Source organism: Cyclopterus lumpus, chromosome 8, assembly GCF_009769545.1.
Source record: "Cyclopterus lumpus isolate fCycLum1 chromosome 8, fCycLum1.pri, whole genome shotgun sequence".
Taxonomy (NCBI): domain Eukaryota; kingdom Metazoa; phylum Chordata; class Actinopteri; order Perciformes; family Cyclopteridae; genus Cyclopterus; species Cyclopterus lumpus.
The window spans coordinates 20,233,271-20,260,491 of NC_046973.1; the positions used below are offsets into that span (position 1 = coordinate 20,233,271).

Sequence of the window (27,221 nt, forward strand, 5' to 3'; positions counted from 1 at the left end):
CTCGGCTGTCGGCGCTTCCATGAACTTTGACCCTGAAGTAACCTTCGCCGGTGTCGTTACATGCGAACACAGGAGCCGCACACTGCCTCGAGGAACCGTGGTGTTAAACAATGGTAAGAATACGTGTGTGTGTGTGTGTGTGTGTGTGTGTGTGTCTGTCTGTCTGTCGCTGACGTCAGTGACTCTCGGTGTCTTGAGCACGAGACGTCGTGGGTCGTTATATCAGCTGTGCGTCACGTCGCGTCTCCAGGTGGCGCCGAGTCCTCCGCTGCAGGCAAGGTGCTCCTCACCTGCTCACCTGCACACCCCGACTACCTCGACGTGACGTCAGCTAACGTTGTGAGCGCGTGAGGTTGAGGCGTCCGGTTTTTCCTCCGCAGGCGAAGTACCTCGCGCAGATCGTTGTGATGGGGGCGCAGGTGGTGGGACGCGCGTTCGCTCGCGCTTTGCGGCAAGAATTCGCAGGTATGATCCAAATGTATTTATTACGTATAATGTATTTATTATTGTGGCACAGTGATTGACAAGTGTCTTCCTTACGCTATAAGTTTGATATTCTAAAACACACTTTTCTTTGCAAATAAATAAATAAAGTTATCTGCATATCTTGTTTGTTGGAGTGTTGAGAACAAACGCATTGCATCATCGTGACTGCATACTTCAAAGGAAAATGACAGACTAGATAATAAGGTTTTATACTTCTAGTTGTCTTGTAGAAAGAGAATTATACATTTGGTGTGTGTGTGTAAAATTGTTCCAGAGAGATTTCACATGCATTTACGTTATTTACTGAACTGAAGTTGTGAGTACTTGTGTCGTGTCTCTCGCAGCGAGTCAAGCAGCGGCGCAGGCCAGGAACAGTGCCGGTCAGCACTCTGCTGCAGCCTCGAGCATCACTGGGATGAGCCTGCAAGAGGCGCAACAGATCCTCAACATCTCCACACTGACCCCTGAGGAGATTCAGAAGGTGCTGACTAACAAAGTGTAGCTAACTAACTAAGCTACAGCGCCATCGAGCCTTTTAGTGATGTAGTACTTAGCCGGTCATTACAGATTGTATGGCCGATTGCCTTCATTGGAGCGTGCATGTGTGAGACATTGATTCTGTTATTAAACTAAACTCATTAGTTACCGAGGCAGGATGCCCTTGCACCTTTTTGTAATATAAACAATTATCCCAACCTAAAATCACTAAACACTCAACGCCATTTGCACTTCGAAGATGTCCTGGTCGTAGAGCGGTGTTCCAGTCATATCTTTACAGACTGACGTGGCTAAACGCACACATTCTGTGTAACAGAGCTACAAAGTACCCATCCGAGATGAGAGTTCCCATCAGGAGCACGGTTTTTAATAACCACGGTTCATCGTCTTTTGTTTATTTTTTTTTACCATTCATCAACATGATCAAATGTTTCTTTACCTTTTTTTTTTTTATGTTGTAACAATGAACAGAAAATGTGTCAACGAGTGTCTTTGACAAACAAAGTGTTTTTTATATCTCTTCCAGAACTACGAGCACCTTTTTAAAGTCAACGACAAGATGGTGGGCGGTTCATTTTACGTCCAATCAAAAGTAAGTATTCCGTTTCTTAAAAAGAGTTTTCAAATGTGTTGTAGAGTGGACAGTTATGGCAATTCATCATTTAAAGCTCACTAAATTACAAAAAGGGCATCAAAACATATAAAACAAATATGGTACATATGGTACAACATGGCTTAAGACACTTTTGTGAAGTATTTATTTATACCGGCACGGGGGCGGAGCAATTCACCGCTGTGGACGGGGACAGTAGCTAAAGGTGTTAGCCACCTAAAAAAGACAAATAAAATATATTCATTTATGTGTATGCTATATTTAGAATATGTTTGCAGCATTATCTTGCAGTTATAACCATCTATGCTCACGACCTCACTTCTACAAGTCCAAACCGGCCCTTTAACACGTCAAATATTGTGAAATAAGATTTTAAATGCCGATAGCACCTTTTTTTTATTGTAGCGTTTTTAAGGTGTAACTTAATTGTTTCTTATGTGCCAACTTTCTAACACGGTTTACATGTAAGCCTGAAGTTCAGGTGACCAAATCATAATAAGTTGAACGTTGGCAGTTTTGTAAACTATTTTGTAAGATTGACTCTTCCAGGCTCCTAAAGAGAAAATGAATGACAAAACTTAAACAAAACAAAACTTAAATAAATGAAGCCTCATGTGAATCTGTGTGTGAGGAATCCACTCTTTGGACTGTGTGATGATGATGATGATGTTTTTATCTTTCTGCTCTGAGGGAACCGAAGTGTCGATTGGTTGTTTTCAGTGTTTCCTCTTTCACGCGGTCATTGTTGTTGTTGTTGTTGTTGTTGTGTACAGGTGGTGCGGGCTAAAGAGCGTCTAGACGAGGAACTAAGTATTCAGACACAAGACAAGCAGCAGAAAACAGAAACATGAAGTATGAAGTTATGCCTCCCCTTTCTTTCCTCTCCCCATCCTCTGTAAATTATAACCCAATAAAAGCCTTCTCCTTTTCTCTAGTCCGGACTTTGGGTCATTTTGTGGGCGATAAATTTCCTTTTTAGAGAAAAGTGAGCACAAACGATAAAATATGGGCTCATTCATTCTTTTAGATGAGTGATGTGTAAAATTGGTATTTTAAATGACCCAAATCCACAAAGAAACATATTTATTTATCCATTTCTCTACTGCAGATTTGAATAACCGAAAAACGCTGAACACAGTTCATGAAGCTGCAGCGTGTTGACTATTAATTCATATTATATGATTGTTTTTATTCCCTGGAAGTGTGACGGCAGCATGTTGAAGGCATCACATTTACCTGCATGATGTATTTACGCATTTCCATAAGATGGAACGTATATTTTTGGAATAGAAATGAATACACAAGTATCAAATACAACTTTATTAAACATTTTTTTTCTTTTCATTGACATTATTATCAATATCGTAATAAAATTCCTCTAAAACAGGAGAACACCGCTATGTTGTACCAATTTGAGACTTTTACAACTCTAAAATTCTGCATGTTCAACCACAGAACATGATGCCAGGAAAAATATATTTTTATATAATCATTTTTTTTCATATAGTGTATAGCTTCTTTATTTTACCTATAATAAAAAGGCACTTGGAAAAATTAAAATACTGACAATATCTCACAAATGTGCAAAAAACATAACTTGGAACAGGCCTTGCGTGGCCCTAGTCTCATCATCAACCCTTTGTGCAACACTGTGGCACTTCGGTCGACGCTTTACAACGACACCGACCTCGCTAACACTAATTCTGTGCCCTGGATTTCAGTTCCACCTTTCATAGCATTAAGTGAGGGTTACTTTAAAAAATCTCCAGGAGCAAGTACCACTTTTATACTGTCGAGAAAAGAAAAAAAAAGACACAAAATTCAGACATTTTGACGACCGAGGATGATTTTTTTACAATTATTCTTGGTTCTCAAAAACAAATGCTGAATAACGCTGTACACTGAGAGAGGATGTGGCGACATCCCCGTATCTACACACGTTATGAGGGGAACAAAAGTGCAGTTCATTACAGACTGAGCTCAAAGGGTTAATGGATCATACAGCTTATTTTGATATTCAAAAGATGTGGACCCCGTGAGGGTCCGTGTCATATTATTCAGCTTTCTGCCGCCTCTTTCTTTCCCTGCCTTTCGATCTGCAGAGGAGAGACGGACGGAGACCGGGAGGAGGAGGAGGAGGAGGAGGAGAGCCGCTGCATCTGTGGGTTTCACTGTTGCCACGGAAACCATGTCTAGCCTACTTAACACCTGGGATACTCACTTCAATGGCCAGCCTGAACGCAGAGACTGTGTGTGTGTGTGTGTGAGAGAGAGAGTGAGAGAGAGAGTGTGTGAGAGTCTAAAATAACGATGACTAAGAATCACTGACGCAGAAACAAAGGTATGCAGTTCATCTCTGCTGTGAATCCTCACAGGCCCGACACAGAGATCAGCCTCACACCGGAAGGGTTCTGTTTGTTTACTGTGAACGCAGCTTGTTAGTCTGCCTGTTGTCCCTCATCTGGTAAAAAAATGCTTTGTGGCCGGGAGGTGGGGGAGCAGAGCCTTTTGGGTTTAATCTAAAAAAAAAAAAAGAAGAAGAAAAACCCCCCCAGAGGGCAGACAGAGTTCAGTGGCCCAGTTTCCTGCAGGCCGGAGCGCCTGTGAGTTGCTGCCACATTGGGCACCGCACAGCCAGCGACTTCGGAGCTCAGAGGGCCGTTTGCTGGGGAGGTGACCAGATGGAGGGCGGCTGCACGGAGCAGCTATCCTCAGCCTCTTCTCCTCTGCTGGCACACAGCCTCTCGTCTCTTCCTCTTCCTTGTCCATTCATACAGCCAATCCCTTTCCCTGTTTGCTCTCATGCTTTCCCGGCGCCGCTCCGCCATTTCACAGTCGGATGTTATTTCTCTACGGACTGCCTTTTATCTGCTGCTGGAAATTAAAAGTCAGAACAAAGGAAGCAGCGTTTGCAGATCTAATTTAGCCCCCAAGGATAATTTAGTTAGGACACTTAAGACAGATGGTATTTGAAGCCCACACCATCTCTAAATTATCTCGTAATATGATTGTCATGGAGGAATGTGATATTATTTGGTCCACTAGATATATGTTTTCTTATTTCCCCCCCAGAGCAGTGATCTCTAACCTTTGTGACTTATGGGAACTTAAATGAAGCAATATCATCCCTTTACCGCACGGCCGGAGTTTGCACATATTGTTGTGAGCAGTACCAAGCACCAAAGAGTGGTTTCTCTCTCCCACAATATGTTAGCCATATTCAGTATTTCAGATTAAAAAAAACAAGACGAAGAGTCCACCGCCGTGCTATCAGCGTTGTGAGGCTGCACTCGGGCACGGAGACAATGTAACGTGCTGATGTTTGGTACTATTTACTGGGCTCACCGTCTCATTTGAGCATATTGGCACTAAACAAAGTGCCGCTGAGGCTGTCAATGTCATTAGTTTTGTGGAATTTTAGTCCTAAACTTAGGTTTTGACCCTGTGATGTCAATATGAAAATTCGGGGAATCACCAAAGTCATTTGGATTTATCACTTTGGGAAACAAAATACAAAATGTCAATTCCTCCAATGGGTATTTAGATATTTCAGTCCGGACCAACAGGGTGGACCGGCCATACATTGATAGCATAGCTTAAAAGCACAAAATAAAAGGTTTTACTAAATGTAATCACCATATGACCCCCTCAGATGCATCACCCCCCCCCCCTCTCGTGTTCTCCTCGACCTCTTCAAAGACTCATCCTCGACAGCAGAAAGCTGAGTGCAGAGCAGCCGTCACAGAACACAACAAGCAACTTCAACATCAGAAAGAAATGTCTCGTCCGAACAGCAAAAGAAAAAGAAAAAAAAATAAGGACAACAATACAAAAAACAGCAACAACTGATTATTTCTAAGACCGTGCGATGAAAAGGTAAGACCACCAACATCAGCAGAGATGGAGCAGTGAAAAAAAGAGGAGGGCGGTGTGCGACAGTCTCTCTCTTGGGGAATGTTCCTGGGGACGACCCCCCTCTCCGCTGTGGAGACGGCAGTCGACATTGTACATGAGCTCTGAGCACCGAGCAGGCCCGGAATGAGTCCACGGGGGGACAAAAAATAGCCCCTTGCAGAAAAAAGAGCAATCTATTTAATTTTTTTTTTTTTTTTTTTTTAAGAAACCATCTCTTGGCAGTAACATTTTGTAAGGAGTATATAATATGTGGTAAGTGCGTCATCGTAAACGTGAGAAAAGTTTTCCCAGACGTCAAATTAGTCTTTTTTTTTGTTGTTGTTGCCCCTTTTGGACAGAGTAAATAAAATGAGGCAGTTTGCAATAGTGTGGCTAGTCAGTCCAGCTGCCTGTGGCATCGGGTGCATCACAACCCCCTCGGTGGCACGGCGCGGCCCTCTTTGCGCTCTCCAGGTATTTTTGGCACAGCATGGGACTCAAAACCAACCGACCGGGCGAAAGTCTGACGACCACCTGTTTTTTCACAGCTGGTTTTCGGTCGGGTCACTTTTTTTTTTTTGAAACAAGAAACTAGTGTTTATCATCACCACAGTGGCCCTTTCATACACAAACTGGCCGTGTTGGTTCAATTACGGGTCTGTAAATGGAGAGCGGGGCGTTGTGCATCGAGTCCCACCAGAGGGGGGAGCCAGACACGCTGCTGGTTTTACATTACACATATCACTTGTGTAAAAGATGAAGTGATGATTGGTCGTTGTCAGGTGATGCAACACCGTCTGTCTGTGTTAGGGCATCAGTTCGCTCTGTGCCCTAAAAGCCCCTAGTCTGCACACACTCTGGTGGACTAGGCTGGTCCATCTCGGTCCCCAAACTAGGGACAGATTGTCATAAGAGCTCTTTCCCCAGTTAGACTGAGGGAGCTGAGAGGTTAGCAGCAGTTTTGAGGTTTCAGTACTAAAACCAGTTGACACTATTAAGTGCTGTGTTTAATTGGACTGTCTCGGAGCTGAAACCGGTTTGAGTTCACTTGCTTTGGTCTGGCAAGCCTGTCTGAATCATATAAATCACAGCAGACTGTGAAAAATAGGTCATAACTTCAAAATCAACTGTGGAGAATTGTCCTAGTACGTGTAAGTTTTCCTAACTGTGAGTGCGTCATTGAGTTACACGGTACATCTATCTCACTGCTAAGCTGGAGGCACACTGTCTGTGCAGTACAGTTATATAAATACTTATCGATGAATCAGGACTTTTGTAAGAACACAGAGCACTAAGACTGTCACATCAAGAAAACAGGAATGAATAAAGAAAAAAATACAAAATAGGAGAGCAAAGAGGAGCCCGTTGCTGGGCCTTGTGATAAAAATACGGAGCCATATAAGGTTCTGAACAATTCTTGGGCCCCAAGTTTAGTTTCCCATCAAGACAAGAGGCTTGCGTTGTGTACTTGTTTCTTGTGAGGTGTAGTGAGTGTTATCTATTGTTTTGCTGATGAGTTTCTACAGTTTTTCTCTGTTTACAACCTCTCTCTGAAATGCATTGCCTGGAATTGATTGTGCGAGCCAGTCACCTTTGACCGTCTGTACCCCCACTATGGCGTTCACCCTCCCATCCCGACCCCTGAGCTCTTCTGGAATGTGTGTGTGTGTGTATGCATGGATGTGTGTGTATCAGTTGACCACAGCTGGCTTGAGCACCACGGTGCCTGGGGGGATGACCACCCAGGACAGGGGATCATGGGATCCCGTGGAGAGGTTCAAGACCCCCCCAGTCACCTCGTTCTCTAACTCCTCCCCCCGGCCCCTCTTGGCCTGTTGGCCGTGGGACCTGCACTCGGACGAAATCCCCAGCATGGGCATCATCGACAGGCCCAGGGCCGAGGAGTGGAAGCCTGGGGAGAGCAGAGTGGATTTGGCCAGGCCCAGCGTGGAGCCGTTGAAGGACAGGATGGGTGGTGAACCGGTGCAACCGAGCGTGCTGAGATCCAGGGGCCGAGGACTGAGGCGGGACAGTGGAAGACCACCACCCAGACCCTGCAGAGCATGGCCTCCAAGGAAAGCAGCCGCTGCCCCTGGGATGATAATGTGGGCTGCACTCATATAGGACGGCTCTGAATCCTTACCCCCTTCGCGAGCAAGCAATCCACCTTGAGTCCCCCTCAGCAGCGAGCCCACCCCACCTGAGGAGCCCTGCTCCTGAGTCACAAAGTGGCCGTGGGCCTTGATGTGCTTGCGGAGAGAGCTCGGGTCTGTGTAGCGCTTCAGGCAGCCCACCATCTTGCAGTAGTACGGCTTGTCCACATAGTGTGTGCGAGTGTGCTTGAAGCGGTCGCTGGAGTTGGAGTAGCGCTTGTTGCAACCCTCATAAGGACAAATGTAGGGCTTTTCCCCTGCAGTGAGGAGAAAGGAGCCTTATGTTGAGAATGCACGGACCAAATCTCACAATTTTACTTGACAGAAATCAGAGAGAAACGTGTTGACGTTAGCGTTGCTGGGTGCGTCTGTACTGACCTGTGTGTGACCGGTTGTGTATCTTGAGGTTCTCCAGGCGTGAGAAGCTCTTGTTGCAGGTGGGACAGCGATGGGGTTTCTCGTTAGTGTGAGTGCGGATGTGGATGAGCATCTTGTACCTGCAAGCAATACAAAAAATAAATCCTCAATAATCCTCCGCCGATACGTACACTTAGTAAATTACCCAAGTGTATGATGTACTCACCGAGCATTGAAACCCCTCCCTTTGCGAGCACAGCCCTCCCAGTGGCAGCAGTACCCAGAATCCTTCTCAGGCTTTACATGGAAGTCGTTGACATGGTCCACCAGGTCTTGCAGGGAGTCGAAGAGCAGATGGCACTGGAGGAGAGAGACATGCAGCATTTCAAATGAATTGGCGGTGATGATAATGCTATTTTGAGCTGATTGGAAACACCAGGGTCATAAAATGGGTTCTTACCTTCTTCCAGTGGCAGGCCAGTTGTTCGTCCGCTGAGAGGTCAGGAGAGGCTCTCTTGTCACTAGTCTGGCCAATGAACATTGAGGTTGGCAGGTGAAGTCCCGCCCCGGCTCCGATTGGCATGAAAAACTGAAAGGCCTGTGAGATGTGAGAATTCTGATAAACAAGCAGAAAAAATAGGGGGAAAAAAAGGATTATTAACCCTCTGCACACAAAAGAAAGAACCGTGCACATGTTCGGCTTTAGTTCATGTTTACTGCAATGTGTGAAGATACAGCTTGATGTGATCAACTGTATGCCCTGCCAGCCATGACCGATGGCGGCAGTACGGTGCTCTGACAGCAACGTCTACACGGCACGATTGACAGCAGACCATCAGCTGGATGACACGGGTACTGATGGCCTCACTGAGAACAACTCGATAGAGACAAAAGTCTATCTTTTTATCAATGGTGTACAGAACAGCTGATCTCCGTCTCTGCCTTGTAGTCACCCGCTGCGTGCTATAAAACCTCCCTACATCCCCGAGCTCGGCATGAGAGCTGCAAGATTCTTTGAACCTCAGCTGGGGCTCAAAGAGCTAATACACCAGCTTACAGACACACGCACAGAGTAACTTAGCAGGAAACTGAGCGCAGTATTGGAGAAAAGTGGAATTTGGAATAAATTTAGAGAGTAGGGAAGCACGGAGAGAATACGGGTGCAAATTGATCTCATCTTCACCTGTGTCAGAAATGCGTATGTGATGCATTTCATAAAATCACACATACATCCTGCACTCTGCCTCTGCATGCACAAGTATGTGAGCGGAAGGGGAGAAGCCATGTGTGCAGCGGTTCTTTTATAACAAGCGCTTACGTGTGAGAGAGAGAGAGAGAGAGAGTGTGGGGACAGAAAGCATCCTATCTGCGTCCACTGGGGAGTGAAGTGTTGAGTATCTGTAACGTGGGGTCGGGGGCTATCTGGGACTCAGTGGGGCTGAATGGTCCCAGCCAGCGTGGCTCAATTCAATTTGGAGGGAATTGAATTAGGCGGCGTGAGGTCTGCACGGCTGTACCTTGTCTTAAATTTGATTATACCTACACACACACACACACACACACACACACACACACACACACACACAGATGCATACGCACAGACACACACTTGCATGCCAGTGGGACCACTGAGTGCAAGTTAAGCAGACAAGAGGTATTTGTTAGGAACACAAGAAGTGTTTGATAACAGTAACCCCCCCTCTCACACACACACACACACACACACACACACACACACAAGCTTATGGAGAGTGTGACACAACCCGATGTTGTTCCTGACTTGCTGACCCCAGCAGGCTGAGTCACTCCGTTGTAGACAGTGTTTACTCTTTCAACAACTCGGAGGTCAGCGGAGAGATGGGAGACTACAGAGAGAGTGGAGGGCCAAATAAAAGTGACGTGGAACACCTGCACAGGTGTGTAAGTCTGTGAGTTTAAGCCCCGGTTTAGTCGTACTCACTCCTGAGGCCATGTAGTTGCCGTTGGTCATTTCTGGAGAGCTGGTGGTGTGGCGGGAGGAGGGAGACATGCTCAGGTCCACCGCAGGGGGGGTGGGGGTGTCTGCCCAATCATGTGGTACCACCTGCACACCTGAGAAAACACACACACACACACACACACTTCTCACCTAGGGGATCTCACATGGCATGGTTAAGTTGCTCCGGACGCCACTGTGCCTCACTGCAGCCTCACAGAGCTGCAGCCTCATGCTCTGTAGTTACCTGTGTGCGGAGATGATGGCGAGGCGGGCTCTATGACTGCGGTGCCGTCATCCGCCATTCGGAGCTGGCGAGCTCGCTTGGGGTGCAGCGGGGAGATGGGGGGGGAGCGCGCCCCTCTGTCCCACCCATTCGCCCGTCGAGGGAGCTTCAGGTCCAGGGGCTCGTCCAGGGACAGCATGACCACAAACAGCTGACCTCCCACCTGCACACACAGTCACAGAGGGGCCGGGTTAGGCCGAGTGGGACCGATGGAGGATCGCTTGGTGTTCATACGACCACATTACAATGAAGTGCTGCATTCCGATGGAAGATAGTTGCAGATTATCACACCTGCAATATTTCCCCCCCACGAAAGTTGTAGAAAGTTTCTCACATTCCCACAAGAACTACTGTCCCACAATAGTAAACTGACCACAGTCATAAACTGAAAAACTGAGTACGCCAAAGAAAAAAACACACACACACACACACACAGAGATCTGAGCGACCCCCTCCTCTTCTTCCATGCTGACCTTTACTCACACACTCTTCCTGAGGAATTTCTACAATCCAATCCAGATGGTCACGCTCACCGCCAGCTCTGCTTCACCCCCTCAGCCACCGGCCCTCGCACACCCTGTCACATCACCCCCACCCCAGCCCCCACATTGTGCACCTTCAGACCCCATGGACCTTTGAGACCCAAAGTCCAGCTGCACCTACTCCGTCTGCCTCCTGCCTCCTCTAAACACACTGACCTCTGGACCCAGCCTGGGGGTTGTGAGCAGGAAGCTTCATCGAGCTGTCATCTTGAGTTTTAGTTGTAGTCTCCTCTGCCATGAGGTTGAGCCAGCGTCCCCGTGGTGGACCATGCGATGGAGTCTGGACATTCCTCTCAACTTAAATGTAATCAAATGTCTACTCCTCTTCTTTCAGTGTGTACTGCTCCACACATATAGGCGGTGCTAATACAGTACTGCTGGTTTAAAGCCAAGCTCGCTATTCAACACAATGTGTTAGGGTTCACTGCTCCTTCTCCCCGGCCTCACACACACACACACACACACACACACACACACACACACACACATCTCCTCAAAGCATATTTCCGTCGACACACACAGTTGCAGGGTGTCCTTTATTTCTGCTGGAGTTCACCGTCGGGCAGCTCCCAGTGTGCATGTTGAGATACACACACACGCACACACGCGCACACGCACACACACACAAGCAATTAATCAAACTGTAATTTCAACAGATTCTCCCCCCTTCTTCCTCCCTCTCTCACACACATGCCGACACACACTCTCAGAAGCCACGGTCGGTAGTGAATGGTGGGCTTTGAGAGCGACTGGCCAGGGGCCACATGAGAAGCCCTTGTGTCTGGGAGGCACGGAGCGGAGAGGTCACCAGGTCCACCAGCCAAACGAGGGATGGCCACCAGCTCACACACACACACACACACACACACACACACACACACACACACTAAAGACTCAATCAGCCATAGATAAGAGGATGATGATACACACACGTACCGATGCAAACAGAGGAACATACTGTATGAACATGCACACAGGGCAGCATTATGGCATTATCAGGGATATCTTTCTGTATTGGTGTTTCCACATGCACAAGGAGAATCATATTAGGCAAACTCCCCTTTGGCTTTAATCTGATTATAAACTAGCCCATGACCCACCGGTTCATCTTGATCTTGGCTTCAAGTTTCTTATATTGCTCAAATTGAGTGGAGGATTGATTTAGAGCTGCCAATACCAACAAATTGGAATCCATCCTTAAGATCATTTTGACATTGAACAGCTACAGTCAGGCTTTGTCTCTTCAGGTTGTACGTGTCTCCATCAGCCTCGACTTTGCTAAATTAATCCTTTATACTCTGACACATGCTTGATTTATTATTATTAGCTCCATGAGGTGAACCCAGGACTGTGTAATGATAAAAGTGTATTACTGGCTGTTGCTCTGATTATCAGTGTGTTATATGCACTGCCATTAGCTGTGAAAATGAAGGTCTTCAGACCAGTCAGATCCTCATTGAGAACACATCTCTGTTTCTCTCGCTCTGGATTTGGTGCATATGACTAACTTACTGTAACTCCTACCACACAGCCTGTGAAGACTTTTGGCTTTATTGTCGGGCCAAAGTAGCACAAAATCTGTCACCCACTTCAATCGAGTAAAAGCACTTAGCCTGAGACCGAGAGTCAGCTTAACCTTTCTATAAATCCTACTGCTATCAGCTGCAGGGACAAACTGAAAACCGGCGACGCTATAATCGAGGCTGTAAAGCACGACGAGAACAGATTTGGGACTTTTTGATCGATATAAATGTGGACTACAAATCCTTTTTGGCGCCTCAGATGTGATCATCCTACAGCTGTGTGCCCAGCAGAGAGACACTGCAGGGGTCTCCACACACAAAAGCTCTTCTCAGGCGGCTGCTCCACATGCAAACCATTACAAAACCTCCTTAATAAAAATAGATGGACAATTTATTAAAAAAATGTGTCCTTTGCCCGTTATAATGAAGAGCATTGTTGGTATCGTTCAGCCTGTTGCAGAAGGAGAAAGGTCAGTGTGTAAATACTTTTACTGATCTCGTCATTTCAACATATTAGAGCTGAAAAGATGAATTGATTAATCTAGTAAAACGGAAAATTAATCAGCAACCATTTTGATAATCAATTAATCATATGACAGAAATGGCATGTTTGCAGCTGTGGAAATGTGCTCCCTTTTCAAAAGAAGCACTTTTTAAAATATCATCATGGACTCTAATGAATTATTCCTAATAGATCTATATACTATATAGTATGTTATCCGATGTTTATATTTCATAAGAGTGTATTGTAATATATTCTTGATATTGTGTATTCTGTACATATCTGTCTCTCGTGTTGTATGACCTCTATTTACTGTTAGCGTTGCTGCTGTAACTCAATCATTTCCCAATTTGGGATTCATACAGTTCAATTAAATTCAATTTATTTTGCACAGACCAAAATTACAAATCACAAATTTGCCTCAGAGGGCTTCACAATCTAAAACATGTCTGTCTGTCCATCTCGAAAAGAATCCCAAGATTAATTCATGATGAAACTAGTTGCTAATTGCAGCCCAACAGCATATTTAGTCGTCATATAATGTTGGACTACAGCCCAATAATGTCTCTTCATAGAGGCTGTCGAGTGAATTACTCACAGACAAACTCTCTTGGACTTGAACCTCAGCAGGTCATAAGAAATCTATAATACTCTCCCATAATTGACGTCAATGCCAGTCTAATGTGCTCCCTGATGGGCCGGGCGAGTGCAGCTTCTGGTCCCCACTGCTGGATCTCACCTCAGTCTCACGACTATTTCTTTGTGGAAAAATAGTAGAGACCGACTGGGAAGTGAGTCACGGCGTGTGGATTTTGGACTGAAGTCACATGATCGCGACTCCGTCCTCCAAACAGCCAACGGAGAGAGGGGGTTTGTGGGAAATGTGAGACAAAGAGAACCGAGCCGACCGAGAAACAGAACGACGTACAGTGAAGGAAGGGAGCGTGGCGTTTGGCGTGATATGCGAGTGTGTGCGTGTAAATCTCGGTGGCGGGTGGCTGTGAAGTTTGTGGAAGGGGTGTTGGCTGGCCCCCATGCAGACTTCCTTGCTCAGCCGTGGGGTCGACAGACTCTCTGAAAGGCGGCATTGTCCCTTCTCTGGGCCCTCTCTCTCTCTCTCTCGCTCTCTCGCTCTCTCTCTCTCTCTAGCAGAGTAAACACAGGCTACAGCAGAGAGAGAGGAGGGATGACCGAAGGGGCCACAGCAAGGATATAGGGTGAGGATGAAGGGAGGAGGAAGTAGAAGAGGAAGAGGAGTCCTGAAAGAGAGGTTTGTGTGTGTCCTCTTTAGCAACCCCGGTCACCTATTCCCCTGCAAAACCCTCTCCCACCCGAGTCCCACATCCACCCCCCTGCATGAGGAAACCGCCCTTTGATGAGGCTCGAGGGGGGGGGGGGGGCATGGGTCCAGGGTGTGGGAGTTAGCCGATGGGTGAGGTAGCAAAAAAAGCGGGGGCATCTGGTCAAAGGAGGGCTATGTGTTTCAACACCTCCGTGCTCCGAGGCTGGGCTCACATGGATCAGAGCTGACCTTTGACCCTCCTCCTGATCTCCAGCCCGATCGGCTCCGTCCGCTCAGTCCGCTCCGAAACGAGAGCATCGGGCGGTTGGTGACGTTACAGGGCCCAAAATCGTATTGTGTAATGTTTTATTTTCTGAGACTGTTTCAAGAGAGCGATAGTGTGTGTGTGTGTGTGTGTGTGTGTGTGTGTGTGTGTGTGTGTGTGTGTGTGTGTGCGTGCGTGTGTGTGTACACGTTTTGTGTGACTCCCTCTGAGGTTGGTCGTAACTTAATCTGCCTCCTGCTGTGACCCTGGGAGGTGGTCTGTAGGAGGTAAGCCATCCCTCCCTGGGGCTCTTTGCTCTCTCTTTTTCATTTACACACACAGAGCAGAGAGAGAGAGAGAGAGAGAGAGAGAGAGAGAGAGAGCAGAGAGAGAGAGAGAGAGAGAGAGAGAGCAGAGAGAGAGAGCAGCGAGAGAGAGAGAGAGAGAGCAGAGAGAGAGAGAGAGAGCAGAGAGAGAGAGAGAGAGAGCAGCGAGAGAGAGAGAGAGAGAGAGAGAGAGAGCAGAGAGAGAGAGAGAGAGAGAGAGAGCAGAGAGAGAGAGAGAGTGTGGTGGGAACATCTATGTGATGGTTGGTGTGAAGTTAATAAACGTGTAAAACAGCGAACAATCATAAAAAATAAAAAGAATCCTTGCAGGAAAAAGCAATTCCGCAAATGTTGTTGTTGTTGTGATGCGACTCCATATCCTTTTCGAGGCCGTGGCTATCTCGAAATTAGTGAGTTCCGACAATTTCAATTTTAAGAAACCAGGTTATGAAACTGAGGTGGATGAATCTCCTTTCAGCTGACGTGTCCGTCGAGTCTTCCCCACAGCACCAACTTACTCGAGAAGTGTTCATCATGTCCGGCACTGCAGTGACCACATGAACCGAAGGTCAACAACTCTGTTTAGTAAATACGTTTCTGTTGCTTTTGTAATCCTGTGGTTTAGCTGCGATGTGCAAAGACCTCCATTTGCAGCGTGTGTCATGTCTAGACCTGCTGGTTTCTACATCCACCAGGTGGGGAACGAGGGGTCAAAGGTCACCGATTGAGGCCTGGGTGTGGTGTGAACTCTGACATTTGGGGTTTCACATCTTCAACTGAGAGGAGTAAACAACTCGGCACGTTTCGAGCAGGTTTCCGCCCACACAATTCTCTGAATAATTGGATTTCCGTGGTCGAAGCATTTGCACGATTCAAAGTAAAATGGTGGCCATTTGCAATTTTCCTTTTGGATTTACATGAACTTCAGGTGCTTCACTGACAAGGAAATAGACGCTTCGACTAAAGTCCTATTATTGATTTGTATATTGGAAACACATGGTCTCTCCTTGTCCCTCTCGCCCACGTGACCCCACCTCCGCTGACACATACTCAATTGAGCTTCAGCCCCCGCAGACGCCCTCCACCACTGATGTATCACTCAACACACAAACACACACAGCTGAGAGAGTTTCTACCCTTGTCCTCCTCAGCCAGCTGACTCCTCAGACAGGAAACCTCAGTTTCCACTCCTCCTCCTCTGGGCCTCATATTCCTTCTCTCTCTCTCTCTCTCTTTATTCCTCTATTCTTTGCTTTTGTTTTTCTCTCCTGTCCACCTCTTTCATGTTGTTATTCTCTTCCACTTCTCGTCTGGTTATTCTCTCGCCTGCTAACCTCTAGCTGGCTTTAATGGGATGTTAAACGCCAGATTATTTACTCTATTCACGCAATTTCTTCAAGATAATGTAATGAATATAGTTCACTCACTCTTGCTGTCAATCTAAACCTCTCCCCATTCTCCTCGCCCCCTGTTGATTAAAAAAAAACACTGTCGTATGCAGGATTACGTAATAGCAACATGCATGGAGCCACTGGGGATGGGCTACCGAGGAAAAAGAGTCACACCGGCTGCGATTCATAGACAAAGTGACAAGTGTGCTCACATGCTTCAACGCCGGGAGGAACAAGTACAAGATTGCCACTTATATCTTTTTCAGGTTTTAAATAGAGAATAGGAACATATCACCCACACCAATTAATGAGAGCGCGAGCATGCAAAGTCAAGAGATAAAGATGCAACGGAGGAGAGGAAGGGAAAGATCTGAGACAACACATGAGACACAAGAGGGAAGGAAGGAAAGAAAAAAGGGAGGGATAGACGGATTGAAGGAGGGAGAGAGTGCAACAGGAAGCTTCTCAGCGAGCTACCAATGGCCTCCAGCCAGAGTGTTCAGACACTGAGGAATTCCAGGCAGAGGGCAGGCGGGGAGGGAAGGTGCCAGGAGGGATGAGGGAGGAGGGAGGAGGGAGGGAGGGAGGAGGGAGGAGGGAGGGAGGAGGAGGGAGGAGGGCGGGTCACACTTGTGGTTTGTTGTCAAAGGGGACTTCTACATGAGAAAGGAAGAGCATGCGATCTCTCAACAACGAGTTATATCTCAACATTAACATTTCTGTTAGGATGCAAACTGTGATATGAGCAGCCTGACACTAGCTGCACTTGCTTTCCAAACTTTGGTTATGAATTATTGGACATTTTGGGAAATGGGAATTTGGTGTGCACAATTCTAGATGCTAAGTGTCGTAAATAAAAAACGTATCTTTGACTTTGACGTTTGTGCAGAAAACAATGTAAAGAATACACTCCTGACACTGTGGATTTTGATGAGAGATTTTATTTTATTAATAGCCGGGCAGGCTGAATTAAACATGAGAGGGAGACTGTTAGTGGTACATCATTATAATTTGAGAGAAAACACTCCACCAGACTCTGCATCTTAATAGCATCCAGACAGACCTGACAACAGCACAGCAATTCCACTTAGTGTGTCGTACAGTGAGATTAGTCCGTGCATGATCTATGAACATCTGAATGATATTTCACATTGTGTCAGAAAGCTTTATGACCTGCTCAACTCGGGATTATCGCACGACACATGTGACCTGACTTGACTCATGGTGGGGTGGGGATGGATGGGCGGATGTGTGATGGATGACTTTCAAGGGAAGTATGCATTACCAGATACATATAATAATGCTTTTCCTTTCACAAATAAGAATTGTCCTTTTACCATGCAAAGCTCTTGAGATGTGTTTTTCATCATGCTAATTTGTTTGAAGGGGCCAGAGGTTGCGAATATCATTAAATTTTTTGACAGAATAGATGAAAATAGAAGAGGCAGGTATAGGGGGGGGGGGGGGGGGAGTAGCTGCACATTGGCATGAGGCTAGGAAACTTCCCCCAAGCCACGGCCAATTTATTAGACTCCCTAGGAGCTGCTATATGACATGAACAGTATGTGATTGAGGCGCCACGTGTTGCCACATGTGTTTTCAGTCACTGGTTAGTTTTTATCCCACCTACTCCCATTCAAAATCAGACACGTAGGATTTTAATCAACTAAAACGCTGCAGCGTCGGGACAGAAAACAGATACAACTCTACGGGACAAGGACTCCGAGTTTACGCTGTAAACCTGCCCAACACTAATGCTCAAGGCCCTCCGCGCGGCGGGACTGTGGGCTTTGAAGAGGGGTGAGTAATCTTACAATAACGTGGGGCATTTCACAACATTGCAGTTTCGTAGCGCAGCCAATGAACACAGCAGGAGACCCACGGCCGTCGGTGAGAGGAGAGAAGACAGGGGAGGAAGAGGAGAGAGGTATGTGTTTGTCTTTACACATCCCCACCCTGGCTTTCTTTGTCCTCCTACTAACTCTACTGGGCCTCTCTACCTCCTGCAGGCCACTGAGTGCATTCCCTCCAGCCCTCACTGCTCCTCTCCCCTCTTTGCTCTGCCATACTTCATACAAACAAAAACGTGCATGATCTCCCTCAGCCCCATTCCTTCTCGACTTCTTCCTCACTTCATGTCCCCGTCGTCTTTCATCGGTTTTCTCCTCTTCTTCTTCTGCATAGACCCCTCTCACGTGTCTCTCTCTCAACTGCTCCCCCCCCCCCCCCTCATTTTCAGTCCATTCCTGTGGCCTCTCCCCACAGGCAGTGATGCAATCCTTCGACTCCTGCGCGCAATCACAGGGTCTGGAGTTGGCTCGCCAGCTAAAGCAGGGGCGTCACCACACCAGGCTCAGTAGGAAAGCAACAGGAGAGGAAAGAAGAGAGGCGGGGGGGGGGGATAAAGAAATGAAGCCAATGAGAGAGGGAGGAAAAACTGCCTGAGACCGTCAGAGCGGTGGGTCACAGAGGAAAAAAGCACCGTGATAAAAATGAACAGCTCGGTTTTACAGTTTGTGCATATTCACAACGTGACTGGAAGTAAACATCTTTTGGTTTTATGTGCATGTGGTGAGGTTTTGACCCTTGTTTTTTTTTGTGTTTTTTTTTTTTAAAGGTACCGGAGGAACTTTTGAATGGATTCTTTCTGAAGGCCACGTCCCAGCTCGTTGCCGTCTCATCAGCCCACTAACCAGCTGTGTGCATTTTGCTGGGGTTGTTGGATAGGGTCTGTGTTTCGGAAGTCTTTGCGACTCCCACACTAAATGCTGTCATTCCAGCTGACTCACACCACCATTAGCATTATTCCAACAGCTATGTTGGCAATATGAAATTCGAGTAATATGTTCTGCAGGTGTAGCTTTGTCCGATCTGGCATTTTAACGTAATGATTACAGGAGGTTATACTTTTCCAAACAAAAGTGTCATTTTCTCCATATTTCATTGCTGGAGCAGTGCAGGTGGCATGTGTTACCACTGCGGTATATAATGGAACGGCAGGGGTATGCTAAGCCCTGTAGACACGCATGCATGCAAAGCGTGATCTTATCAAGCAAAGTGCACTTAGACATGGATGGAAAGGGAGGTTATAGGATTTATAGGGCCAAACATGAAGCTGAAACCCTGTGATACTTATGTGCAGATGTGCACGCACACATTCACCCCTGGTTTGCCGACTCTGTGGAGGCAGACCTCCCCTAAAGGCAGCAGAAATGGTTAGGAATGCAAAGCACTGGCACCTGCCTAAATCTTTAAAATACCAGGTTCTCTCACACACACATACAAACACAAGGCCACTCCCTAAATCCCAGGGCAACCTGAAGAGAAGTGGCTTCAGCCCAAAACCAGGCACACAGGTGTGCGCCCCAAAGCTTAATGAAGTATGAAAGTGTATCACTGAATAACCACCACAACTTCAAGCTCTTTTCAAAACATACACATTGAACTCAACAGGAGATGTCTTGGATTTTCCCTCACTGGTGAAAACCCGGCACCGGTTCTAAGCCACTGGGTGGGAGGGAATAGGAAGAGGTCCAGAAATCTCTTTTTCTTTCCCTCTCTTCCACATTTAATAGCGAGCTGAGGGCAGATTAATGGGGGTGGCATGTGTATGGAAAGTGTGGTAAGATAAGCAGGAAACCCGGGGTATATTTCAGCACCAGTTGCTGAGCCAACGTGGTCTATCGTCACCGATGGACAGCTTCAGGAATCAGGGCAATGCATTCAGTACACACACACACACACACATTACAGCCCCTTATGTACAGATATTAGTGTACAGCGTGTTGTGGAGTTCAGACCAGTTCAGAGCACTGCGGTACCGCTCCAGCTTTGGGAGGGGTGCGCCTGTCTCACAGTCATTTCCTGGACGGGAATATTATGGCACCACACGCATGAGAAACAAACCCCTTGCACCCCGGCCACTTTCATTTGCTTGCAACTCAATAAGCCAACGGCACATAGTGAACTCCCTGGGAAGTCTTCTCGTTCAAAAGCCGCGGTAATATGATCCCAACAACAGCTTTATGCAACACGGCCTCCGAGAGGCTGGGGGCTACGCTCGGGGCGGGGTGGTGGTTTGCACTCTTTCGCGCTGTGTGCCGTTGCTGAGGCCAATCGGACACGTCTATGGTGTCGTAACTTTTCTACTTCTTTCGCCCCAGAATTTCTGGAACGGCCACTCCCTGTCCCTGGAGAGGGCTTGGTCACACCTGTGCACCAGCTTTGCTGGTCAGGAGAGAGCGGGGGGAGGGCGGCGGGCACGCAGAGCCAGATGTGCTCTGGACAGGGAGTGTCTTCGTTACTGTGTGTTTGTTTCGGCTTCCAAAACATAAAAAAAAGTATGCATATTGAAAACAGGAAGAGGGAGAAATAGAAAACAGCAGACAGCAATTAGCAGACAATGTGACGTGATGTGTATTTGTGTGAGTGCGCCGGGGGGGGGGGGGACACATACTGCAGGGGGATCCAGGAGCTCCTGCTTCTTTAAATCTGGGTGTGCCCCCCATACTGTCTGCAATAGCTGCGTTTCAGCCCTTCTGCCTCCCTCGCCATGATCTCACACATATATGTACACACAAAGCCCGTGTTGTCTTTTCCTTGTGAGGCTGTGCCAACTAAACTGTGTTCTCCCTCCTCACATGGAGCGCCTGCTTTCTCTGAGAAACCCTCCGCCCCGGCGGGTCCCCTCCCACCGCGGCTGGCATTAAGACAAGGTCAATATGACAGTCTTTTCTCCCTTTATCTCCCTCCCTCTCCTTTTCTTTCAGTATTTCTGTGTCCCAGCTCCATTAAGTGACAGGCTCCACCCTACAGCTTTTATCTTTTGCAGGCTCCATCCAAGAGAGAGAAACAGGAAAACGAGAGCAGAGAGACAGATGCAAAGGGACAGATGGAGGGCGAGTGAGATGGCGACAGACACGAGTCGAGCATAATGCTGTAAAATGGAGTAGCACTAAACTCTTGATATCAATTCGTTGGCATGTGTGTTATCTGTTGGAAACAAGCTTCAGAAAGATCTGGAGCTGATCCCTCTTTTGATTTGGCGTCGCCCACTGAGCAGCGAGGGCTAATAAGTGTGCTGCGGACAAATTCAATCTTACACTGGCAGCGTTGGACCGAGTGAGCCTAAGAGAGGATCTCAATTAGCGTTGAAGGTCAGGGTCATGCTCTTACACACTCTTCTGTCCTGAATCAATACTGACATTTAGAATCAATTAAAAACACAGCCACGCTCACCATGACTGGCAGTACCACTTATTGAGAGCCGAGCAAACAAGGAGCCAAGGCGTTTAGAGGCAATCGGATGCAGTAAAAGAGGGCTGTGTCAAGGTAGCGACTGGTCGTTATTCAAGCTGAAGATTATTATTACAAGCTGTAAATTATTATAACTTTAAGCAGCCAAATTAAAACAGTGAGGCATTTTCAAAGGAGTATCTGAGGCCAGAATGTCTTTCTTTTTACAAAATGTAACCTCAAAAACATTTCCAAATTGCATACGGCTCCCCTCATAAGAAGAAAAACATCCACGGCACATATGAATTAAATTAGTGCTGGCAACATCTCTACAACACCACAGCGATTGTAAACACTTAAAGGCTAAACTTTTTCTTTTCGCTCCCCTTTACTGCATGTATAAGATGGAGAATGTCTTATATAATGTAAGCGTCACGTATGGAGCTGGGGCCTCGTGGAAAGTGGGAGACGAAGATGCAAGGGAGGGACGAAGGGAAAGAAGGAGAGTTAAAAGTGAGGAGGAGATGGAGTCCCAGGGAGTCGGGGATGGAGGAGAAGGAGGGGGTGAAGGGGGCAAAGTCTGGAAGCAAGCTGACAGGACTGGATATGCCCAGACAGGGAGCCGGGCCCAGGCCCAGACTTGAGAGTCTTATTTGAGTCTCAGAAATGCCTCAGCCGTCTCTACTTCATCCCCTTCTTTAAAAAAGACCATCAATCCCTCTCCCCCGTCTCTCCCTTCCTAGCATGTTATTCCTCACGCGTACTTACAGCCGGAGCCCCTCTTGTCCGACTCCTCCCTTTCTTTTCTCTTCAAACACACACACACACACACACACACACACACACACACACACATACCTCTGAACTGCTGTCGTGCTATTGAGGGGTAAAACTATAGGATCCAATGTTGGCCAAACAAGTAAATAATAATACAAACCAGCTGTGTCTCCACTTAAACTGCATGGCTGTATTGGTATATTACTGCACAACTCACAGCTTCTTGAAGTGAGCTCCCAGATATGCAAAAGATCCCAGCGAGCTCCAAGTTTACTATCATCTATAAGTTAAATATTAAAGTGGACTTTCCTCTAACCCCTCCACCCTTTCTCTCACAGCTCCTTTACATTGCTGTTGTGTTTTCAAATCTTGGCGTTACTGCTGTGTTCTCTTTAATTTGTCCCCATCAAGTGAGCCCAGCCCCAGACATGGTCTGCATATTGTCTGAAGGGCTCTGCGAGCTGCAATTCTCTCACGATAGAAACCCTGAGCGGGGAGCGCAGAAGGAGCATTAAAGAGAATGAGAGGAGGCAGGGTGGGGTAGCTGGAGTGTGTTTATTTTGGAAATGCAGCCCTGCAGACTTGCAACAGAGGAACTGACCCCTAAACCTCACTGTGGCAGATCCTCACAGAAAGAGCAAGAGTCCTCTGCTTGTTTGAGCCGTCCCACACAGGTGATTTAAAAAAAAAAGGGTAGACCCTATATTCCCAGAGGGAGCATTTTAACCCACCCAGGGGATCCAGGAATGGTCTGCTCCAGGAAACAGTGAGGCCGTGAGTGATTAGTGGTTACAGTTTAACTGGAGAAAAATGCATGCTTCGTGAGCCCGGCCAGCCAGGGAGCAAAGCGGTATGCACTGGTCTCCTTCAGTTTGCACGTTAGTGTGAGTCAAGCTCAGTATCCGCTCGGTCTATTCTTATTGTATGGGCCCAGGAGTCTGGCCGTCACCGCACACAGACACATCACACTGCAGCACGCCAAAGTATGCGTGTGTCACCTCCACTGCTGCACACATGGCAATGATTAGTGATAAGATATTTTTTGGGGAAAAATGCCCAGAGCTGAACTGTACTGATCTGAGAGTCATTCTCTGTCCTTCTCAAGTTTAACTCTAGTTCAGCCAATGAATCATCCCCGTTTCAACTTAGATTTAAATTAAATTACATCGATGACTTCAGTCTTGAGGCTCGTATGAAATTCACTTGTTTATCAGCTGCAAAAGAAGCAATAATGTCCCAAACACTTCAAATGATTAACAAAGTGGGGGGGGGACTGATATCCAAGCCTGACCACGGATACCGCATCATACAGTGTCCTCTCTCTAGCTCGATTCACTGGAGGGACATCTCCTGTCCTGTATCTCCTCTGACATGCTCTGCACCAATCAAAGGTCAAGAGCTGGGATGTGCAAATCCATTCGACATGACATAACGTTAGTCATATTTAATCTGTTAGGCACCCGAGAGGAGGAATCACCAAATTGTCTGATTGGGAAATCAGAGTGTTGAGGACATATCTGTCATGGGGATCCCTGAAGATAGGGTGAAGCGTGTATCAGGTGCCTTGTTTTCACTCCATGCTGCCTCTTTCATTGACCACTATAATCCTCTCTCCCCTGCTGATGAGTTGCCTTTCAGCTTGACCGTAATCCCCAGCAGCTATGAAGCCCCACTGTGATATAAATTCAAACACTCCCACTGGCTCTCCCACTGCAGTTTGTTCCACTTACATTCCACCCAATTACTGGTAGCAGTCCTCATCCTCCTCAGAGTTTTTTTCCCCTTCAGTGGAAACATATTTTATTGGCCCCACAACAGGCCGACAACACTGTGTGAAAAACAAAACCCGCTGTTGTGGATGTCAAATGAGAGTTTCTTTAAGGTGCCACACTCGCAATGTAAGAATCAACTGAATGTGATCTTTTCACATCAGATGCGGTGCACTTTTATTAGCCTGGTTTAAGACATTAAGTACAAGTGCACTGTGGGCTCCCCCCATTCCCCTACCACAAGCCTGGTGGTTGTTCTCTGACGCAAGGAATATGCCATTAGGGTCCTCCTTTTCCACCATAGAGCAGCTGCCTTACCCTCACACAACTTGGGACCCCAGGGGTATGATGTCAGAGAGTTGTGGCGTGGCTGCAAAATCTTAAGGCACGGGAACATTGGGGAGGTGACCACCACACCCGTGATTAGATTTCAGACACTGGCATGGTGGAAGGCCTTTATGCTATATCTTCTTGCGTCCTAATTGCAGCAGATTAAGCAAGTCGGTGTCAAACTCTGACTAAAGCTCTGTGCGAGCTGTTGCACCCAGCAGCTGCCCGAGTATCTACATCTGGCCAAGCATGCAGTCAGGATGAGAAAATGCACAGCAAAAAAAAAGGCTGCCTACACAAACACACACACACACATCCTGAGTGTGGAATGCCACCACAGGGACGCACAGCTGGACCCCAGCGGACATCTGGCTATATGACGGCGCCCAGAGCCGTTTCTCCTGCTCTGACTTAAGTGCTGTGCAAGAGAAGTATCACGGTATGTGCCGACGGTGATAGAAGCCTTTCTTTCAGATGGATTCTGTGGTCGACCGGAGGCTGAACTGTTCATCAGCTGATTTGATAAACAATGCGGTGAGCAGGCTGAGGATGTGCGGAGCACCTGTGCTCACAGTTCAGAAAGGGGTTATGGATTAAATAGCAGGGGCCTGGAAGGGGAGGGGGTCAATGTCCTCCCTCTGCACAAAGCCTGTGTGGCCTCTTTTGCTGCTCCTCTACACATACTCCAGTCCAGTGGGCCCATAGCCAGGCCTCCTCCAGTCTCATATGACATGTGTGACGGTTTCTCTCATGCATCCACACGCTACATTGTTCACACAGCCCATCACAGTCACCTTGGAAATAAACAGCAATCCCCCTCTGATCCAAAATACAACTGCAGCCCCCTGAGTGTGCCTCGATCTGCATTGTGGCCTAATGCTTTTTAATGATCAGGCCTTATTCCACTCCAGCACAGGGCTTGTTAGGTCTGCCTTGGCAGAGCTCTGCTCTTTCCCCTGGCATCTTCTGGAACAATGGGCCCATGGGAGGCAGCCAATGGGGAGAAGGTCCATCCCAAACCCAGTCCCAGTGTGCACACAATTAGGCTTAGGGACAGTGGAATTGCTTAATTGGAGGAAAATAGCTCTTTATCTCGGCATGTGTGCCTGTGCTCATCCTTGCCCCCTGCGCTATGTGCTTGGCCTTAACTAACATAGGGAAAAAAAACAAATTATGAACTGGCAAGACACATATTTCACCAGTTCCAGTCGCTGTTTGTGAGCCAAAGAGGTTATTAAGCATAAATAACTCATGGTGGGCTGCGGCCATTTGCTGTTTGCAAACCGGAAACATAATAAAGGGTAAACTAGGTGAGTTTTAGGTGACCACACGTCCTCTCCTAAAACTTTGCATTAAATAAGAACAGATGTAGTCTTACAATGTGGTAAATCTGAGAATTGACATCATTTGTTTGATGTGCGTGCACCTCCTGTGGTGGTCACAGTTGTATTTACCAACATACCGTCACGGTTGAAGTGAATGTGAGCAGTAGACGTTGAACTCTTTATCAGATGTTGTGACAGAACCTCAGAGAGCACGAGCCCGCATCTTGCACAACAGCTGGCTGAGCTGTGATGAACGCCCCTATATAGGGCAGGATTCGTGATACTGCTCTAAAAATGTCTGAGGGTCGAGGAGGAGGGGGGGGGGGGGGGGGGGGTTAAGAGAGGATTCAGACATGCGGGGAAAGGTGGGTCAAACAGTCGGAAGCACGCCGCGTAAATGGCACGTCCGGCGGTCAAGGCACGTCCGCCGCGGCTATGACAGTGCTGGGAGTCCGGGCTGCAGTATAAGGACGCACCGCTGGAGAGGCTCCGAAAATAGGTCATTACCCTGTTTGAACCCGTCGCGGAACACTCAGCCCGACGCGGACACACATGACAACAGGCACGCTGTGCAGGACGGGCATTGACAGGAGAGGCGCCGCCGGCTTACCTTTCAGGGAAAACGCCGTGGATATGTGGCCGCGACGTCTCCGACTTGGCCCCCCTCGCGTCGGCGCAAACTTCGCACACAAAGTCCTCTGGCTCGAGCGGCGTCGGTGTCGAGTGACTCCTCGTCAATGTGTCGCGTTCTCTTCGATGAAACGCGAAGCACCGAACTGATACGTCTTGTAAAAACAGATACAACTATGTGTCTGAAGAGGCGGTCCGTCCCCAGACCATTGTCAGGATTCTTTCTACGCATGGAAAGAAATAGAACAAATCAAACATGAGCTCACGCGCAGCGCGTTTGACTGCGGGTCGTTTGAATCTAATCTATGGACTGACAGCCGTGTCTGTCGCCGTGGCTCTGCATGTTATCGTGCCACTGGAAACCCGTCAAAAAGTGTAAACACCCGAATCCGTAACCATAACTGTTCCCGCTGAGGAAAAAAATAAAAAATGAAGCCCACCGGTTGTGTTGTGCATCCAAAACGCAGGTGATGTCTCCCTAAATTCAAAGCGCATCGCTCAATGGCAACGCTGGTCAAGTGGGGGTTTCCTATGGGTGGTCGTGGCTCTCCTGACGGGGTGGGAGGGCAGTTCGAACCAGAGGGATGGCATGGAGTGGTGGGTAGGGTAGATAGGGCGGGTTGGCCACGGGGTGTGGGGTAGAGGGGGAGGATCGTCTCCTTCTTCTTCTTCGGTGCTTTTCCAGATGCCGAGGTGGGGCTGTTTGCGTTCCTTTCTCGCAGCTCTCCTCGTCTGCTCTTTTTTATTTGTATTATTATTATTATTATTATTATTATTATTAATATTAATATTGTCTGTGAGCACTCGAGGAGACGCTGTGTTCGTGGTAGTCTCCCCAAGACCGTCTGAAGCGCATAGACAGCCGCCCGGAGCCCAGCCAGCCCGTCAGGACCAGCCCAGAGTCTGCCAGCTCAGCGCATGCTTACTGCTCCGCCCATCCACCATGGGCAGTCCCCGGCTCCTCTCCAAACTCTCCCTCCCTCTCTCCCCGTCCTCACGGCCGTCTCTCCGCCTCAGCTCCCCTCCATCAACAGGCCTTCGTGAACGGTAACGCCCCTCGAC

At 47.6% G+C, this 27,221-nt stretch overlaps 2 protein-coding genes across 3 annotated transcripts; one reads left to right on the plus strand and one right to left on the minus strand.

Annotated features, from left to right (window-relative positions):
• On the plus strand, positions 1-3,718 carry pam16 (presequence translocase associated motor 16). 2 transcript variants are annotated; one of them, XM_034539141.1, is made up of 6 exons: positions 1-113; positions 381-465; positions 831-967; positions 1,511-1,576; positions 2,371-2,449; positions 3,700-3,718. In XM_034539141.1, exons 1-5 carry the CDS (start codon positions 111-113, stop codon positions 2,446-2,448), a joined length of 369 nt encoding a protein of 122 aa, XP_034395032.1. In that variant the 5' UTR covers positions 1-110; the 3' UTR covers position 2,449; positions 3,700-3,718. The 2 variants fall into 2 exon arrangements, with proteins under 2 accessions (XP_034395032.1, XP_034395031.1); XM_034539140.1 differs by lacking the exon at positions 3,700-3,718 and having other exon boundaries at positions 2,371-2,531.
• Positions 2,965-26,735, minus strand: glis2b (GLIS family zinc finger 2b). The gene is made up of 7 exons (XM_034539137.1): positions 26,140-26,735; positions 10,224-10,425; positions 9,962-10,092; positions 8,462-8,617; positions 8,228-8,361; positions 8,023-8,141; positions 2,965-7,901 (listed from the first exon to the last, which is right to left on the minus strand). Exons 2-7 carry the CDS (start codon positions 10,399-10,401, stop codon positions 7,183-7,185), a joined length of 1,437 nt encoding a protein of 478 aa, XP_034395028.1. The 5' UTR covers positions 10,402-10,425; positions 26,140-26,735; the 3' UTR covers positions 2,965-7,182.
• Positions 26,736-27,221: the final 486 nt, after the last annotated feature.